The 20,044-nt window shown below is 49.6% G+C and overlaps 1 protein-coding gene across 7 annotated transcripts in view; it reads right to left on the bottom strand.

The window, feature by feature from the left end:
* The window catches only part of BEAN1 (brain expressed associated with NEDD4 1), a 45,362-nt gene that overhangs the window by 9,805 nt on the left and 15,513 nt on the right, over positions 1-20,044 (bottom strand). For 4 of the 7 annotated variants that reach the window (XM_058527957.1, XM_058527953.1, XM_058527956.1 and 1 more), the window contains 2 exons: positions 12,268-12,352; positions 5,270-5,530 (listed from right to left, as the gene is read on the bottom strand). In XM_058527957.1, coding sequence (XP_058383940.1) covers positions 5,270-5,530; positions 12,268-12,334 — 328 coding nt within the window. In that variant the 5' untranslated portion in view covers positions 12,335-12,352. Of the gene's footprint in view, positions 1-5,056; positions 5,241-5,269; positions 5,531-12,267; positions 12,353-20,044 lie in introns of those variants that run through there. The other 3 variants (XM_058527955.1, XM_058527954.1, XM_058527958.1) reach the window with 3 other exon arrangements.

Below are 20,044 nucleotides of genomic sequence, written 5' to 3'. Positions count from 1 at the left end.
ATCGAGAAAGCTCTCAGAAGAAAAATTCCAAACACGTTAACAGCGGATCTTTCTGGATGATGGCTCTTATTTCTTTATATTTTCTGTATTTTAAAGGTTTTTCACAGTGAACACATATTACTTTTCTATGAGGAAAAAGGAACCCAATAACGGAGGCTGTAAAAAGGAGCTGAAATAAGATTTCTTCCCTTTCGGGCACCAGCTGAAGGATGAGAATTTTGGGAAGAACTTGGGGAAGACACTCAGGAAAGAGGAAAGCAGGAAATGACAGGGAGAGGACCGAGTTGAGCAGGGGGCGCTGGGCTCGGGGCCAGGTCCATCCCTGCCAGTGTAGCTCGGGGAGGGTCCCACCTGCAGTAGCTAGGCTGTGGCTGTCCAAACCCGGGAAAATAAGGCTGTTTCCCGGACCTGAGTGGGTGGCCCTGGTGGGCAGGCCTAAGAGCCGGCAGGGCCAAATCACACTGCCGTTCATCTCTCTCCTTGGGCTGCTTCTCTTGGGCCTCCCATAGGCTGAGCGCCTGAGGGAAACTGAGGCTGCCCTAAGACGCTCACCTAGCTCAGACCCCAGTCCTGAGATGCCCCAGTCAGTCCCAGACTCCAGCTGGGCAGAGCTCCTGAGCAACAGCTGGAAAGAACCCCCCTGCCCCCCATTTGAACTCCCCAAATTCCTTTCTTAGCCCCTCTCCTTTCCTGACTTCCACGTCAGCACAGACCCAAATGGTCCAGGACTCCGGAAGGCCCCCTTTCCATTTCATCGAGGGTGAAATCTCCCTATCCCCTTCTTCACCAAAATTAAGAAATACCTCTGTTCATTATTTAACCAAATCCAAGGCTAATATCCCTTGACAGGCCTGGGGGAGGGGGAGGAGGAATTTGCATCCCTGAGCACCTACTGTGCTCTGTCCTCATGACCTCCTTCACCCTCACAACAGCTTGTGAAGGAGGCACTGGGTCTGCCCCCTTCTCTCAGATGAAGAAACTGAGAGGTGAAGTCACTTGCTCTAAAGCCCCAGCAAGTGAGAGGCGACCAGATCTGTCTCCTTAAGCTCAAGATCTTTCCATCTTCTGGAAATAGAATTTCATTCATTCATTCACTCATTCACTCATTCACTCATTCTCAAACATTTATTGGCTCCTCTTTCTGGCCAGACTGCAGAAAGGCCCTATGGGCAGGCACAGGAGGGCAATGGGGAGCCATGGAGGGTTGTTGAGCAGAGGACAGAAGTGGTCACAGTTCAGTCACTTTGGTTGCCTTGTGGAGGATGCCTTGGAGGGGCTAGTCTGGCGGCTGGTAGGCGGGGGCACTGACATTAGTGAAGCGGCCCCAGGAGCAGGTTTTCTCCAGGGGGAGAGAGAATGAAAACAGTTAATGTTTATTGAGCACTTACTCATAGCTAGGCACTGTGCTAATTTAGTCCTCACAACAACTTTTTGGGGTGGGTCCCTGTGTACCCATTTTATAGATGACTCACTTGAGGTACACAGAGGGCAGCTTCCCTGAGGTCGTACAGTAAGAAGTGGAAGATGAGGGCTGTTTGGACCAAGGTCTGAGGTGCCTGTGGGACCTCAGGGGGTAATGTCTCGGAGATGTCTGGGTGAGGATGAAGGGTGGTGCCCGAGGCTGGCAGTGGAAGAGATGGAGCAGGGACTGGGCGTAGAGAGAGGACCAGGGCCAAGGGTCCTGATATTCCTTGATCTTCCTCTCCTCAGAGAATGCGAATCCACGAGAGTCTGAGGAGGAGCAACCAGAGTGGTAGGAGAGCCCGGGAGAGCCTGAGGCGCTGGCGCCGGGGCAGGGCGTGTGAAGGACAGAAGGGTCCCCGCTGCCAACAGGCGCTGCTGGCTGGGGCTCTGCCGCGTGTGTTCTCCCCACAGCCGTGCACAGTGCATTTCCTCTCTCCCCTGGCATCTTTCCAAGGTTCTGGCCGCCCCTGTGCACCCTCCAGAAGGCTGCAGGAAGGTGTGGGGGCACAGTGCCTCCAGGCTCCCCCCAAAGCAGGAGCTGAGAACAGAAGTGGGGTGGGAGGTGGGAAGCCCACACAGGGGTCCCCACAGCGACAGGGATGCAGGGCTGCTGGGAGTCAGCGTGGAGTAGTGAGGCCTGACCCCAGACATGGCCTGGCTGTGACCTGCTGTCATCCGCCAGGGCCTTGCTCATGTGGCAAGTGCTCATGTGGCGACTAAGGAGGGACTGGCCTGCCTCCAGGCCCATCTCTCTCCTCAAGGCCAGAGTCGCCTCTCAGACCTCAGCTTGGGAACTACTGTGGGTCCCTCTCCCATGCTCTAAGTACTAGGCTCAGGCTTGGGGATTTTCAGGCCATTCAACAAGTTGCCTCAGTTTCCCAGTCTTTAAAATGGGCTGATGTGGCTCTTGCTGTGAGGATGAAATGAGGGGATTCCTTCCCTTGCCCACGGAGCACCTTCTCTGGGCTAGGTCCTGGGCTGTGGGCCAGCAGAGGGAGAGCTACACACAGGCTCTGCTTTCACTGATGCAACACAGCCATCTTGTGACAGGCGCACTGATGGAGGTGTGGGTAGAATGCCAAGGAAGTATGGGATGGGGGATCAACCCTGCCTGGGAAGGTTGAGGAGCCGCTGGAGAAGCTCCCAAAAGGAGGTGGCAATTGAGCTGGGCCTGGAAGGACGAGAGGCTTTTGTTGGTTGGGGAACTATGGGGAATGTCATTCTGGACATAGGGAAGAGCATATGCAAAGGTGCAGAGGTGGGAAGGAGCATGAGGAGGTGCTTGGGGAGGAAAAGGAGTGGAAGGTAAGGGTCAGGCTGTGTGAGGCGGGCAGACTGGCATCCTGGGCCTGCCCAGCACCATCCTGAGGGTGGTCCCTGGCTCCTTGTTGGGGCTGGACATGCTCTGGGCAGAAGCCTGTGCTCCCCAAGGGTCAGGCTGGTGATGCAAGGGTAGGACAGGCCAGGCCTGGTCTGGGCAATGCTCCTGGCTTGTCTTCTTGGGGAGTCCTTGGCTTCTGGAGACTTGAGGGGACAGGGCTGGCTGAGCTTTCAACGTGTTTTATTAATGCTGACCTTTCTCTCCAGTTTTCATTGTTGGGCAGCGAGGGCAGACCACTAAGTTGCCGCATCTTTCTTCCATTGTGACCACCTGTCCCCCTGCCGTGGTGCTGTCTCTCTGTGTCCTGTTCAGAGGCCCAGCTTCCTGCTCTTCTGGTTCTTCTAACAGCTTTCCCAGAGGAGCAACATCCGGGTCTGTCGGCCCCTAGGCCTTGAGTGTGTCTCCTGGACACTGCCCTGAGCCCACGGGGGGTTTCCTCCACACCTTAAACCTCCTCAGTGGCGTGAGCCCTCAGCCCCTCCAAGGCAGTGCTGTGCAGTGGTCGGACCGTGGGCACCTGGGTGGGGCTGCCTGGGCTCAAAGCTGAGATCCACCTGGCTGAGTGACCCCAGGCGGGTTACCTAACCACCCTGCTATGGTCTGAATGTTTGTGTCTCGCCGATTCATATAGTGAAATCTGAACCCCCACGGTGGGTAGTAGGAGGTGGGGCCTTTGGGTGTTGATTAGATCATGAGGGTGGAGCCCTCATGATTGGGATTGGTGCCCTTATAAAAGAGGCCCCAGAGAGCTGGCTTGTCCCTTTGCCCCTGTGAGGACACAGTGAGAAATGTTGTCTACGATCCAGAAAGCAGGTCCTCACCAGACACTGAATCTGCGGGTGCCGTCATCTTGGAGTCCCCGGCCTCCAGCATTGAGAAATATATTTCTCTTGTTTACAAGCCACCCAGTTTATGGTGTTTTTGTTATAGCAGCCTGAACAGACTAAGACACACCCCAACCTCAACGTCTTCATTTGTAAATTGGGAAGGTAATAAAAAGTAGCCACTTCGAGGACCACTGAGGATTAAATGAGATTTTATGCACGAAAAGTGCCAGGCACGCAATGGGCGCCACTTACCCATTGGCAATTGCTATGGTTTCTCTGTCACTAGGTCCGGGTATCCCTTAATTGCTAAAAGGTGGCACTCTCCTTAACCAGTTAACTCTGTGGAAGAGGAGAGGACACACTACAACCCGGTGGTTAATCAGGGTGTGTTGGGGGAGGGCTGTGTATTTCAGGCCTCCCAAGGTCTGGGCTGATGAGATCCAATTTCACCTGTTTTAAAATTTTTCTTTTCTTTCTTTCTCCCAGGCTCTTCCTGTCCTGTAGGAGGAAAGACCCTCAGGCCCTGCCCTGGCTCTGGAGCCTCCATCTCACTTAATCTGCAGTGTGAATGGTGGCCCTGGGGTGAGGCCACTCCACAGACCTGCCTTTCTCTCCCCTGACTCTAGGCAGAGGCCCTGTCAGGCCTCAGCGGGGGCTTTCTCCTGCCATTGAAAACTGTGTGTGAGTTGAATGCAGTTGAGTTCCTGCCTGCTGCTTTTAGACAACTAGCCCCACCAAGAACGAGACAGAGTCAGGTGGCTGCATTCTGTAAAAAGTTCAGGCCTTCTGGCTAGATGGACACTTCTGGGACTGTTCAGCCCAAGAATAGCCACCAGGTCTGTGTAAGGGTGATTCCCATAATTGGGAAACTCTCATGTCAGTTCTATTTGCACTTTGCAGGCTCTCTGGGGATAGATTCATTCACTCATTCATTCCATCTACTCATCCATCCACTTATTCATATACCTACTCATCCCATCCAACTCCCCACCTATCCATCCCCCTACTCTCCTATCTATCCATCTTTCCATCCTTCTACCCACCCGTCCCATCTATACATCCACCTACACATCTCACCCAATCCACACATCTATCCACCTCCCTATCCACCCATTCATTCACCTCTCCATTCATCCATCCTTCCATCCACCCATTTAGCCATCCATCCCTCATCCCACCCACTCATCCATCTCTCCATCCATCCACTGATCCATCCACTCACTCATCCCACCCAATTGCCCCACCTATCCATCTCCTCATTCCCCTACCAGTCTATCCTCCCATCTCACTCACTCATCCCTCTCTCCATCCATCCCTTCATCCAGGAACCAGCTGGACCAGCAGTGGCCCAGGCTGGGGAGTAGCACCACATCCTCCCACTGACCTTCAGCCTCACCCTTGGCAGACAACTGGGCTTCTCATGCCACTGAGAACATGATGGTAAGCACCTCTGAGCTCTTCCTGATCACCCAAGACCTCTAGGATGCCTTCCCTGACCACCTTGCCACACCTATGGCAGGCTGCCACCTCCCTGATGCCTCCTGGGTTGCAGTCCCAATCAGATGGAGTCCGGGGGCCGGGATGGGCAGCAGCTCACCGTAGCTGTGTTCGTACTCTCGATGGCGGCGGCGGTGGCGATGGTGGTGGTGGTGGTGGCGGCGGTGGCGGTGGTGGTGCCGCTGGAGCCGAGCCTGCCTGTCCCTGCGGATGCTGCCCACGATGATGGTGATGCAGGATAGGATGATGACCACACCTATGACTGCACTCGCCACCAGCACAGGGGACACGAGCAGATGGCTGTGCTCTGAGCTCTCTGAGAATGTGGGGTAGAAGTAGCTGGTGCGGTTGTATCGAGCTACTGTGGACAGAGAGAGAGGACACTGAGCTGGGGCACAAACCCCGCCGCACACATTCCTCCTCCATCCCTGCTGCCCTGTGAGTTATTTGTCCCTACATAAATGGCAGATAGTCCGGGGTCAGGCCCATGGAATCTATCTGGGCTGCTCCTGACAGGGAGGAGGGGAGCAGCCCCTTGCTCTCCTGCCTGTAGGAGCCTCTGCTAGTGGGGGCTGACCTCTCCCCCTCTCCTCTGAAGCCTGGAAGCTCAACTAACTCACAGGTAGGAAAAGAGAAGCTCAGAGAGGGTAATGGACTTGCCCAAGGTCACACAGCAAATTAGTGGCAGAGCTGAGGCTTGAACCCAAGACTCAGTACTAGACAAGGACTCTACTCCACCAAGACATGAGGTTGGAAGGTCAGCATGACTTTACCAAGGTCTTGGGAAGGGGCTGGGGATGCACAGGGGGTCAGAGTATGAGGATGGTCTCCAACACTGGCCTCTTGCCTTGGGGGTGAAACCTACCCAGGGGATTCCAGGGAAATCATGCAGGCCGGGGGGTGTGGGCAGAAACTCACCCAGAGACTTCAGGGGGTTGCATCAAATCAGGGAAGGCTTCCCAGAGGAGGTGGCGCTGGGAGGCATTCCAGGCAGGGGAAGAGCAAGGACAAAGGCACAGAGGGGTGGAAGGGGTCTTCTGGGAAGGGGTATGGTGTGGCAGGAGCATGGGGAGATGCAAGAACCTCCTCTAGGACTAACAGATGGGTTCCTGAGAGCCCTACGCAAGGAAGCTCCTGGGGACCACGGTGACTTTGTCCCACTACAGAATAAGATGAAGGGGCCCTGGAGGCTGGGGTCCTGGGGAGGGGTTAGAGTCAGCCAGGAACAGCCACAGGCACCTGCTGCCTCGCTCAGGGAGAGCCAGCAACTCCTTAGTGAGTGCCTTGGAGTGTCACTCATTCCCTCCAGTTCAGCCTGGCAGGGATGTGGTTTTTCCTTTACAGATGTATGGACTGAGGCTCAGTGCTGGTAGGTGACGAGCCCACGTGGCTGAGCCCAAGCTTCAAAGTCCAGTGCTCACTCTGTGTCCCCTGCCTCAAGCATGAGCCCTTCCTGAGGCTGCGGGCCAGTCTTTGGACACCCATAGGGAGCCAGCCTCAGACACTCAAGGAGCCACAGGGTCAGGGGCAAGCACTCCTGGGCCCTGTTCTGAAAGGAGCCCCCATCTGTCCTCCCAGAGCCTGAGTCCACGTCCTTATTTTGCATTTGTTGCATATGATCATGCATGGTTTCCAGGGCTTGTGTTCGATAGTGCTCTGTGTCCTCAAGCTCAGCCCTGGGCCTGGGCACACCAAAAATGCCCAAGGCACATATTGAGTCAGTGGCGCCAGACTTGAGACCAGATGGGGAAATGGCAGAGAGGCCCTGTGCTGCCTCAGGGGAAGGAGGACTCTGTCTTGGGTGGTAATCAAGCAGAATTTGGATGGCCACCTGCCTGGGTAGCTGTAGGAGGGCTTTTTTGCCCAGGCAAGGGCCTGGACTTATGCAAATCAGAGGCTAGACACTCAGCTGTGGTCACCTCTCCCTTCCCAGCACTGCTTCCAAAAGCCTCCGCCACACTCAGCCCATGGCAGGGCAGGCAGGTGAAGCACGAACGTGAGGCCTTTGCCTGGGCTGTGAACATGCCCTGCCAGCAGTTCTGGCCCATGCTGGCGGCTCTTGCAGCCTACTGACCTTCAACAGGAGGGGCTGGCCTTGAGGCCTTGCTAGCACGTCATCCTCGCCTGAGACCCAAGCCTTGGCTGGCTGAAGTGCATCGCAGGCTGCTGCCTGCAGGGGCACGCACTGGGAAAAGAGAGCTCCCTATGGCTTTGGCTGGCCATGCTTGCTTACTGACTCTGATGAGAAGGCTGGGCAAATGGATTTCTGGGATTCTTTGAGGGCCAAACACAGACCACTGTCTTCAGAGCCCCTACTATGTGTAGGCTCTGTGCTAAGAGCTCACTTCGTCCTTGAAGCAATGTTTATACAATTGCCCCCATTTTATAGGTGAGGGCACTGAGGGTTAAAGATATTCAATGACTCACCCACAATCATACAGCCAGTATGTATGTACTGACAAGGATATATGACAAGGACAGGCCCTCTCTGGGCCTTAGTCTCTCCACTAAATCATGAGAAGCTGGAAAAGAAGCTCTCTAACAATAACAGCACATAAAGGGGGAAGAGGGAATAGAGTTACATAGGAGCAACTTAATTCTCACTGGAATTAACTTAGTATAAATATGAGGTAGACGGCGATATGTTTAGATATATATAGTAGGTCCGAGAGAAATCACTAAGGAAATAAATCAAACAAATATAGTGAAAAAAATCATTAAAGGAATTTAAATATTACAGCAGAAAATATTCACTTAAAGCAAAAAGGAGAAATAGAGGACCAAAATGACAAGAGATGTTTAGAAGACAAAAAGTAAAATGGCAGATATAAATTCAAATATATCAATAACAGTTAATAATAACATTATTAATAATGTTATATTATTAAGAATATAAATAATAACATTAAATGAAAATTGATTGGACAACTCAATCAAAACAGGATCCAACTATAAACCGTCTATAGGAGCCTCACTTGGGACACAAAGATGCAAATAGGCTGAAAGTAAAAGGATGGAAAAAATATACCATGCAAATAGCAACTATAAGAAAGCTGGAGGGGCCAGCCCTGTGGCTTAGCGGTTAAGTGCGTGCGCTCTGCCGCTGGTGGCCCGGGTTCGTATCCCAGGCACGCACCGAAGCACCGCTTCTCAGGCCACGCTGAGGCCGAGTCCCACATACAGCAACTAGAAGGATGTGCAACTATAACATACAACTATCTACTGGGGCTTTGGGGGGAAAATAAATAAATAAAGTTAAAAAAAAAAAAAAAGAAGAAAGCTGGAGTGGGGGCCGGCCCCGTGGCGCAGCGGTTAAGTGCACGCACTCTGCCGCTGGTGGCCCAGATTCGGATCCCGGGCGCGCACTGATGCACCGCTTGTCAGGCCATGCTGTGGCAGCATCCCATATAAAGTGGAGGAAGATGGGCACGGATGTTAGCCCAGGGCCTCTTTAGCTCAGCAAAATGAGGAGGATTGGTGTGGATGTTAGCTCAGGGCTGATCTTCCTCACAAAAAAAAAAAAAAAAAAGAAAGCTGGAGTGGCTATACTAATATTAGAAAAAATAGACTTTCAAACAAAAAATTTCACTAGAAATAAGAGGGACATTTTATAATAATAAAAGGGTCAATCCACCAGGAAGTTATAACAATTATAAACATATACGCACCTAAGAACAGAGTCCCAAAATACAGGAAGTAAAGGCTGGCAAATTGAAGGGAGAAATAGACAACACAACAGTAATAGTTGGGAGGCTTCAATACCCTGTTTTCAATAATGTATAGAATTTGGCTTCTTCTCTGCTTTTTGACTGGTTGTAACTGCTTGAGTTTTTGATGAAGTGCCAGCTTCGCATTTTTATTCCCTTGGCTGTCAGCTACCCTAAGCTAAAGTTTTCCATTTTTCTTCAAGACCCACAGATGAAAGATGGCAAGGAGAGGCCTTCCGACATCTCTTTCTCCCAGGCAAAAGGGAGCAGTTTAAATTGTCCGGTCTGACCTCAACTTAGGAGATATCTAGTCCTTGGCTGGCAAATATATAGCATGGGTGCCACCATTTCCTGTCTATGGAAATTAGACAGGAAGACATTACTCCCTGTCTATGGCAGACATTACTAATTGACAATGGTTTTCTTTCCTGTTTGGCCCAGGAGGCAGCCTCAGCATCTTTTTCAACACAGCTCTCCACACAGTGATTACACCTGGTCATGAAATGGAACTTTTGGCCACCACTCATCTAGAGTGACCACAGTCCACCATGCTGCCACTCCTGAGCCAATGGCCAGGGCTTTGGCTGGGACTAGAGCTGAGCCAGTAGTCACTCTGCTCTTGTATTCTCTCTAATAAAGTACAGGCCAGCTGGCTGTCCAACCCATGTCACCCTCTTCCTCTGTACCATGTGGCCTCTCACCTTTGAAGCCAAGGACAGGACTTGGGAGTGTCAGGGACATCAGCCCTCTTGGGGGAGGAGTAGGATTGCATGGGGTCCACACTGCTATCTGGGTTCTGGACTCTCCTGTTGAGTGTGTCCCAGCTGCTGCAATGGCTTGGGAAACACTGGACAACCCATGATCCAAGACAGATGTGCTACCAGAGAGCTGCCCACGGCAAGGTTGCAGGTGCCCAGAATGAAAACATAGGGTTGGATGTGCGTGCGTGCCTGCTCAGCATGCAGAACCTGCCGCTGAGGTGCCAGCCCCATGGGGTCACCTTGAAGACGCCCCTCCCTCCACCTGCCTCAGCAGCAGAGAGTCTCGCCCCCCGGGCAGTGCCAGGCTCATTGCCAGCCAGGCGCAGAGATGGCATCACCCATGCCTGCAGATGGAGCAGGTTGGTCCAGGTGTCTGCCTGCATGGCTGGTTGGGAAATTAATCTTCTAGTCACTACGATCAGCAGAGGCAGGCACCGCTTTAAATTATGAGGGAAACTCTTCAAGTTTTGAAATGTAGGGCCCATTTTATCAAGATAAATATGACTGCAGAGAAATAACATGATGACAACCTCCCTTCCCACCCCCTCTGCCTCCCTGTCCCCCTGTATCAGCTGCGGCAAGGACAGAGGATGAAGGGGGCTTTGCCTGTATCCTGGACTTGCTTCCCAAGCAGCTTCGACAAAGACGCCCATGATCAAGAGGAAATGGTACCTCAAAATCCCAGCTCTTCCCTGAGATGCAGCCCTCCCTCCACATACCAGCATGAGTAGCTACCATCTCCTGAACACCTACTGTGTGTCCCACACCATGCTTGGTACTTCTCATGTACCATATTATCTTCTTTAATCCTCATGATGGCCGATATTGGGATCCCCAATTAACAGGTGGGGGGAAACTAAGCCTCAGAGAGATTAAGTAGCTTGCCCAAGGTCACACAGCCCACGGAGAGGGACCCAGGTTAGTGGGCAGCCGAAGCCCCATGCTCTTAGTCAAGATGCTGCTCTTTGTCTACCAGGCACTGTGCTGGGAACTCATCTTTTTTGGATCTTGCTAAAGTCAAGTTTTCCTCTCCCTAAAGTGATGCTTTGCTTCTTCTGGGCCACCTTATACGTAGTCAAAGTTGGCCATGAACTCCGGCTTCTTCAGGGTGAAGGTATATAAACAGCTGAATGTTGCTGAGTTTTGAGAGGCTGGCAGGGGCGAAACCATGAGGGGTCTTGAAGGTCAAATCAAGAAACTGTCCTTTATCCCAAGGGCAAAGAGGAGACACGGAGGGGCGTGGTCAGAGTGTTTTAGGAGAGCCCTCTGGCTGCAGAATGGGGTGCAGGGTGGGAGGCAGGAGCCCAGTGAGGAGGCTGCTGCGAGGGTCCATTTCAGCATGGAGCTGGTGTGGAGGGGGCTAGGCCCACAGCCCCTGCACCATGCAGAGCTGAGCACAGAGCAGGATGGGCAGAATGCCACTGCAGAAAGTTCCTCCACCCCTCCAATTTGATGTCCTCTGAGCAGGCCTCAGAGACAGCCCTGGTGCCATCCCTACTCTGCAGATGGGGTCCCAAGGCTCCTTTGGGGCTGGGGTGGTGCCTGGGCTCATGGGCCACTCTCGCGCCTCCAGACTTCTGGGCCAGGGCTGGGACTGGGAAGCACAGCTGAGTCAGAAGGCCCTACATGACCCAAGACTGGATGTGGGCCAGGTCTTAGGCTGGCTTCCTCTCTGTGCAGATGCCATACTGACCCCCATTTACAGATGAGGACACTAAGTCTTGGTGAGCTGAAGTTTGCCCATCTAGTTTTGTGGCAGATCCAGGATTTGAACCCAGGCCTGTCTGATAATTCATCAAATAGTGGCACCGAATACGGGGAGAGAGCAGGACGGGCTGGGGGTGGAGGTGGGAGAACTGGGTTCTGTTCCTCATTCCACCACTCACTCACTGTGTGGCCTTGGGCATGTCCCCTGCCCTCTCTGGACCTGCTCATTATCTGTCCGAAGAAACACTTATTCTTGAACGGTTCTCCCTCCAGGGTGGGAGGGAGAGGGGTGAGAGGGGTGGGGACGGGGTGGGAGCCAGGTGACCATGGAGGGTGTGAGGGGAGGCAATGAGATCCAGGCCTATGTCAGGGGGCTGGGGTCAGGGCTGGCTTCAGTCTGGGGGTCCCAGGGAACACGCAGGCAGGGAAACTGAGGCAGACCATCGCTCCCAAGTCCTTGCTGAGTGTGGCGTGCAGGCAGCTCCACAGTCACTCCGTCTAGGTACAGGGAAGTGCTCTTTGCAGCCTGAAGCTACCTGAGAAGCATTGACAAGGAAGGGCACTGAGACACCCAAGGTGCTGAGCCAACATCTTTAGACCTCCAGTCCTGCCCATTCCCTCAGAGATGCTGGCTAGAGGGAGAAGGAGGGTCAAGGACTCACATCTGACTGATGCCTCCTGTCACAAAAAATTCTGAAGACATTAGTCATGGGTACACTTCCCTGGCAAGTCTGGCCTCAGCAGTGCACTTCCTCCTCCACTGCTGAAACCACCAGGATGAGGCTGTGAAGTCACTGGAGGGAATATGGGAACAGGGTTCAGGCACCATCTGCCCTCTGCGCACCGTTACCTGGTTCCGGCCTCCAAGCAGGGACGTGGAGAGGGACATGGGGCAGGGGACATGGCAGGGCAGGCTCACTTACTTGGGCACTTCTGAGTCTCCTCCTCTGCTTTTTTTGGTGACTTCTTAGCCCACTTACTGGTATCCATTCTCTGGTCACCAGGAGACTGTGATGGAGAGATGTCAGAGTGCTGGGGGCAGGTCAGGGACATCTACACAGAGGGGGCTGGTCCTTGAAGGATGAACCAGCAGAAAAAGACTAGGGGAGGGAGGAAGGAGCATGGGCAGGAGCACAGAGGGGTGAGGTCGCAAGAGAGCTCAGTAAAGGACGAGGGGCTCCTGGGGTGAGGCTGTGGGATGTCACCTTAACATTGGGATGAAGGGGGTAGGAAAAGGCTACTTGGTGTTCAGGATTCTTCTTACAATGGGGATGCATCTCTACAAGAAGTCAGCTAATGTCATGTCAAGGTCCTGACACCTTTTACTTGGCCATATGTGGCATGAAGAGTGGGGCAGATTACAGTGGAAAGGAGGATTGGAATGTGAAGTCATCCACCTATTCATCAATCCTCCATAAATCCACTCAACCAACCAATCATCCATCCTCCCATGTATTTATCTACCTAGGCATCTACTCAACATCCACTCGATCATCCATCCATCCATTCATCCATCCATATAGTCAATCATCCATTCATCCATCCATCTATATATTCAATCATCCACCCATCTATTCATCCACATATTCAATCATCCATCCATCCATCCATCCATCCATCCACCCACCCACCCACTAACCAATACTAAGTGCTACCAATACTAACTAAGTCCATGCCTGGTCAGGTGCTAGACAATGGGAACATGAAGATGAATCAGACTAAAATGAAACTCTCAAGCTGTGGAAAGCAATAGGTCCCACACAGGTGCCCGAGTGCTGAGAGGGGGAGTCTTGGTACATCATGGAGCTCCCTGCTCTCCCTTCATGCAGAGTAGCTATGCTCCCATCTGTTTTATATATCAGAGTTAATAGGAGAGTGCTCCACTGCCAAGTAGAAGATTTTCAACCACTGCATTAAAATATAACTGAAAAAATAATAAGTGACCACCCACAGGCCCTTCATGATTCTATAAATATAAGACGAAAGTGATTTATTCCACAATTAAGATACATTCTGCCGCTTAAATAAACTCACCAAAATTAACTCACATGTACCTCTACATATCCAAATGCCATAAGTTTACCGTCTTGCCATCACTCACTAAGGTTTTATCTCTGATTTCATGAATAATTTATTTATTGGCTGGTAAACTCACTGAAACAGAGTCACAAACCATTTTTCCCTATTTCTGCAGAGGAAATGGTGAACTGGCTGACATTACAGAACCAGGCCACAGCAGAATTAGATTTTCCACTGAAGCCACACCAAACTCTCATTTTCTTGCCAGAATCATCACTGGCCCCAACTCCCTCATTTTCTCTCCTCTTATGTTACCACCTAGAGTTGGCTGTTAGGCTATTTTCCACAAAGAACACAGGTTTTTATAAACTAGCAGAGTCACTGTGCATGCTCGATGAGTAGGAAATAGGGGAAATTGTATTAAGAAGCTGATGCTGGGGAGCTGGCTTGGCCCACCCATCAGGTAGGGGATTAGGTCCCACATCCGAGCTTGTATTGTGAGACTCAGAATCATGGCTTGGAAAAATGACCATTTACCGCAACAGGGACTTTCCAGGAAGTTCATGAATAATTGATATACAAAATGTTAAATTCATGCATGCTGCAAATTATCATCAGCTATCCCACCACAAGCTGGACCAGCCTAGAGCTGTATTCTTGGGCCACAGTGGCTGAGTCCCCTTCCCAAGTCCTGTCTTCCTTGAGTTTGTCTTTGGCCTTTTGCTTTTGTGGGTTCTGATTCTAGAACATGTTAAAGGTGATGGGATTTAGTCCTCTGCTCCACAGATGTTCCCTCAGCTTCCAGAATTTACAGGGGCACATGGGAAACCAGCACCAGGGCAGCAGTGTATTAAAAGTTATACACCATAAGTAGAAAGGGCTTACTTCAGGAATGCAAGAATGGTTTAAGATCAGGAAATCTATTCACATAATATGTCACTTCAGTAGGTAGGATGAGAAAAACTAGTAGACTAAGCAAAGACAGACACTTCTTGGCCGTAATAAATCCTGATGATCTCAACTGTCAACATCACGTTGAACCTTGGTGCTTTGGAACAGTTTCTCAGAATGTGGTTCATGGAACATGGACTCCTAAAAACATTATGAGGTGTTTGGGGACAAGCCCTTTATCTCCACAACCTCTAAAACTGCTTGCAGCCCTGAGCTGTCTTGGGACCCAAGTGGGCCCCAGTCCCAGGTCTCTTATTCACCAACCTTTGGTATCCTGAGAAGGTGAGTGGCCCTAGGGTCCTCCGGAAGAAGGGTCACTCCTTAGCCACCTTCCTTAGGGGGAAGCCCAGAGCTCCTCCACCAGAGCTGACCTGTATCTTGTCCTAGGCTCCGGCTAAGTAAGACACAGACAGTCCTGGGTTCAAATCCTGGTCCTGCCTCTTGAAGCTGGTGCCCTCTGAGCAATTCACCCCTCTGAGCCTCTATTATTTCATCTGTAAAATGGGAACAGCAGTCTCTACTATGAACTAATCAAAGCACACTGTCTAGCAGGATGCTTGGCACACAGCAGGCACTCAATAGATGACAATTAAACCTTAGAATCTTAAAAATATCCCCTAGACATAGATCTAAATATAAAAGGCAAAACAGTAAAGGTTCAAGTGGAAAACATCAGAGAACATCTTCATGACCTTGGACTTCTTAAGGTACCAACCATTAAAAAATTGATACTAAAATAAAGATCTTTGGTGGGAGTTTGGGCTTTGAGGTGGGCAGGGGGCTACGGAGCTACACAGGGACAGGACCGAGATGTGAACAGGGTCAAGGCCATGGCTGGAGCAAGCGGAAGGTTTTGAAGGACTTTCTAGATATATTCATCGCTTGCAACCTGCTTCGGGACACTGGAGAATGCTTCTCATGGAGGTATTCGTCCAGGTGCTTGGAACTGGTTAATAGATGCTGAGACACAAAAGGGGCCTTCTTCACATCTTTATGGAATCATCCATTCTTTTCACGATCAGCTGTTTCCCTCTAATCGGTTTGTTCTTTGCGAGATACTCAAGAGAATAGTCGCACCATTAGTTATAGCAGTTCAAGGTCAAACAGGATTAATATGTCTTGTGATGATACAGCAAAACTAATTTTGAGACCTAGGCCTCATGTTCAACGAGGGGATCTAAAACAACCTTTCTTAAATAAGTGATAAGTAAAAAGCCCTGCAGGATTGCTTTTCAGTTGGAAAAATGCAAGTCTTAGCAGCAGCTGACAGGAAATATGCGCTATTTACCCGGGCTGTCTTTGGATGACGACTCACATGACCAGGGCCTTTGGTTCCTCTGATTACCTATGTTTCAGTATCAGTGTCACTTTAGTACTTCCAGTCCTGCAAAGATGTTTTGCAGTTGAAGTACAGTTTTTGATTACTGAATTAAACTTAGAAACAGACCCTCATTCAGTTTTTGTAACGTGTTTTTGCATTATACTCTGAATCGAAGCCAATGTTGAACAAAGGGAAAATATCGTGCGTACCTTTCTCCTGTGTGACCAGCTTCCCATCCTCATGGCTCTTGTCGTAAGACAATGCTGTGAGCTGGGCCTTTCATTCTCGAGCACTTAAAAATAAATCCTACTGCAGGAGAAGTGCTGGATGTGCTTAAGATTGAGCAGAAACTGATATTGAAATGATAGGTAAACATTGGTTAAACCAGCTACTGAACTTCAGCCACTATTGTGGTTATACTATGTAGTTCAGGGTTTTTATTTAATGCTCAATATAATTTATATTTTAAAAGAACTCAAAGCACACTCCACAGGTTTCTGAATACACAAATTCAGTTATGAATTACATACTGTCTGGGAATTTGATAGTCATGTTGTTTCAGATAATTGATTTTACGCTTGGTAGATAAGCCAGTGTGCTAGTATCGCCCAGGTGTAATTGATCATTCTGCTTCCTCACCAGGATAACAGGGGAGAATGCCACAGCACTGCAGTTCTCATTGTTTAGAGAGTGTTGGTGACATACTGTGCTTGTATAATAGCCATATGTACTCTAATAATCCTTAAACTATTGAGATCCCTGTCGATGTTTTAGTGTTGGAGGTATCTTTTTACTTGAAAAAAATACGAGATTTTTGAAAACGTTTGAATAATTTCATGAGCAGTCCTTTAAATTTCATTGAAGCTAAAATCTGAAATTTCAATAATAAACAAAAACTCTTTAACAAGGCTGCCACCCGACTTAAAAGCTGTCCACCTTGGCTTTCACATTTATAAAATTTTATTCTTTGAAGTGCAACAATAAAATCCTCTGCTTTTAAAAAGTACAAGAGGGTATTCCATCATCTTATGTTCTGTATCGTTTTATTTTCTATAAATTTTGAAGTTAAATATGCATAAAGTAAATAATTATATACAAAGATTAATAAAGACTTTATATATAAAAATTAAAAATATCTGTTAATCCAAAGACACCATTATGAGAGTGAAAAGGCAATCCACAAAGAGCGAGAAGATTTTTGCAATAATAGATCCGACAGAAGACTTGTATTCAGAATATATAAAGAACTCCTAGAAATCAATAATAAAAAGACCCAATAGAAAAATGGGCATAAGACTAGAACAATCACTTTACGAAAGAGGATATCCAAGGTGCTAAAGAAATTCAAATGAAAGCCACAAGGTGATCTCTCTACTATCTACCAGAGTGGCTCAAATGAAAAAATCCAGACACTACCAAGTGTTGGTGAGGATATAGAGCAACTAGAATTCTCAGACATTGCTGATGGGAGTATGAATTGGTACAGCCACTCTGGAAAACAGTTTAGTTCTATCTATTAAGCCAAATATATGTACACCCTGTAGGCCAGAAATTCCACTCCTAGGCAGAATGCATTCTCCAACAGACATGCATCCATATGTTCACCAAAAGCCATGTACTAGAACTGTGCTGTCCAATATGGTAGCCACTAGCCACATGTAGCTACTTAAATTAATTAAAATAAAAGAAAAAATTCAGTTCCTCAGTTGCACTAGCCACATTTCAAGTGCTCCATAGCTACATGTGGCTAGTGGCTATCATAGTGGACAGTGAAGATATAGAACATTTTCATTATCACAGAAAATTCTACTGGCTAGCACTGTACTAAATCATTGACAGCAACACTATTCTTTCATAGCCCCAAACGGAAGACTACTCAAATGTCCATTAAAGTCGAATGGATAAGTTATTTGTGGTATAGTCACACAATGGAATACTATATAGTGATGAGAATAAATGATCTACAATTATACGCAATACTGTGGGTGAATCTCACAACAGAATGTTGAGCAAAAGAAGCCAGACACAAAAGAGAACATACTGTATGATTCCATACATATAAAGTTCAAAAACAGGCAAAACTAATTTATGGTGATGGAAGTCACGACAACGGTTGCCCTTGGCATGGGTAGTGACTGGACGAGTGCATGGGAGGAGGTCGAGGGTGCAGGTAATGATGTGTTTTTTGATGTGAATGTGTTCAGTTTGTGAAAATTCAGTGAGCTGTACACTGATTATCTGTGTACCTTTCTGAATGTATGTTATATACAATCGTGTGCTGATAAACCAGCTTTCCAAAAAAAAAAGAAAGAAAGAAAAAAGCAAAATCCCTGATTTGTAGTGTTTGCCAATTTCCATGGTGTAACTATGCCCATCATGGTAGATTTTAAGCTGGCTACCAATGGTTTAACAATGGTTCATGAAACTCCTGAACATTTAACTATTGACTCTTGTGAACTGGTGTTTCTACAAAACAAACAAAAACCCAACCCTAGAAAATGCCCAGAAAAGGAATTCCTCAGTTCTCACTCCAGATGTTCACAGAGTCTCCTGGTGTCTTGGGCCCCAGAAGGGAAGGACTGCAGCAGGCAGGAGGGGAAGAGTTTGCTGGTCTGACTGTCTACTGCCTCCAACTGAGGCTGAGGGGGGACCAGGTTGTAACAACCTTTGTCCTTTTAAACACGCAGCTTGGGTCACAGTTTTACTTTTAGAAGAGGGCTGCTCTTTCTCTGCATCTCCACTGAGAACAGGGCAGCAGGCTCCATGTGGAAAGAGCACTCTACACGGAGTCAGGCTGGGAGCATCAACGTTTTAGCCACAAACACGCTGTGTGACCTGGTCCAGTCCCCAATCTGCATCTCAGTTTCTGCATCTGTGGCAAGAGGCAGTTGGGGTAGAGTCCCAGGTAAGTCCCATAGGGTCAGCAGATGACCTCTTACATCCCATCTACAAGGCAAGGAGAATCCGTTTTCTTGAGTTATCCCATCATGTGCCCGTGATGGGGTCTGGCAAAAGGCTGGTACATGGCTGCCTCTGCTGAGAGCCTGTCAAGTGAAGGTGGGCCAGATGTGCCATGCTGCCTCTCAACATCAACCTGGGGCTGGCTGGGAAGGGAGAGAGAAGACACCATCTCCCCTCAGAACAGTCTTGGGAGGAGCCTGCAGGGAAGACTGACTTCCACCGCTCTCATAGTGGGATTCAAGAGCCAGAAGAGAAAGAGAAGAACAAACCCTTTTGAGCATCTATCTGCTCACCAAACTTTCATGGTAATATTGGAAACTGGGTCTCATTATCCCATTTTATAGGTGAATAAATGGAGGCTTGCAGGATTGCAATGCATTTGCTCCAATGGTTTGTGAATCTGGGTCTTTTAGCTCTTGCTGCTTCTACTGCATTAGGCTACATCCACCCCCCATCCCCACTCTTACCCCCATTCCTAGGGGAGACAAGTATCATCCAGGGGCTGAAGAGCCTGGGGGTATGGGCAGAGGAAAGCTCTGGAATGAGTCTCTTGAGCAAGGCCTGGAGGTCACCTACAGACATGGAGTCCAGGTGGGATCAGGTGGGCAGAAGGAGCAGCCCCTGGAAGCTGATGGTTTGGGGACTAAGGGGGGACATGGTGCTTTAAAAGCAGAGAGAAGCAAGTAGAGGGAGCACTGGGAGGTGACAATGTCCTCAAGCTCCCAGGGGGACCAGCATGGCCAGTGCCCTGGGCTTGGACCCAGAAGCCCTGTTTTTGAATCCTGTCTCCTCCTCCAGTGCTCCCTGGGTCCACGGGGCATGGGATTTGTCTCCTGGGGCCTCTCTCCTGTCTGGGAAGCATGCATGCCTGCACACTTCTGCGGCGACATCACAGAGGACAACCAGCCTTGCCAATCACCCTGGGCACGGTTCCAGGTGTGGGCGGAGCTGAGTTTCGGGGTAGCTAATCTAGGGCAGCCCTTGGCAGAGAAGTGGCAATGTCCTTACACATTTGTGTTTGCACGTAAATGTTCCTCAGGGCACTTGGCTTTGGGACGCTGTGAGTGACAACTCTGGGGAGCATGCTCTCCTTGGCAAGATTTCTAGATACAGAAACGATTTTGCCTTCCACCAACCCAAGGCTCAGTCTCTAGATCCTTCCCTTTCCCACAGTCTCTGGTTGCAGCAGAAGAGGCTGGAGGGGGACAAGAGGGAGGCAAAGAGACAGGAGGCGAGGACAGTGGTCCAGGTGATGATGATGGTGTCATTGGTCCAGGGCTTAGCGGTGGAGGTGGCAAGATGGGGTCAGATTTGAAGATGAAACAGTTAGGATTTTCAGATTAATCAGATTTGGGGTGAATGAGAAGGAGAGCAGTAAAAAGTGACAAGTTTGGGGCCTGAGCACGTGGAAGGACTGAGCTGCCATTTCCTGAGATACAGAAGATGAT

The sequence above is a fragment of the Diceros bicornis genome, chromosome 32 (assembly GCF_020826845.1).
Source record: "Diceros bicornis minor isolate mBicDic1 chromosome 32, mDicBic1.mat.cur, whole genome shotgun sequence".
Lineage (NCBI taxonomy): Eukaryota > Metazoa > Chordata > Mammalia > Perissodactyla > Rhinocerotidae > Diceros > Diceros bicornis.
This window is presented reverse-complemented; position numbering and strand designations above follow the sequence as displayed.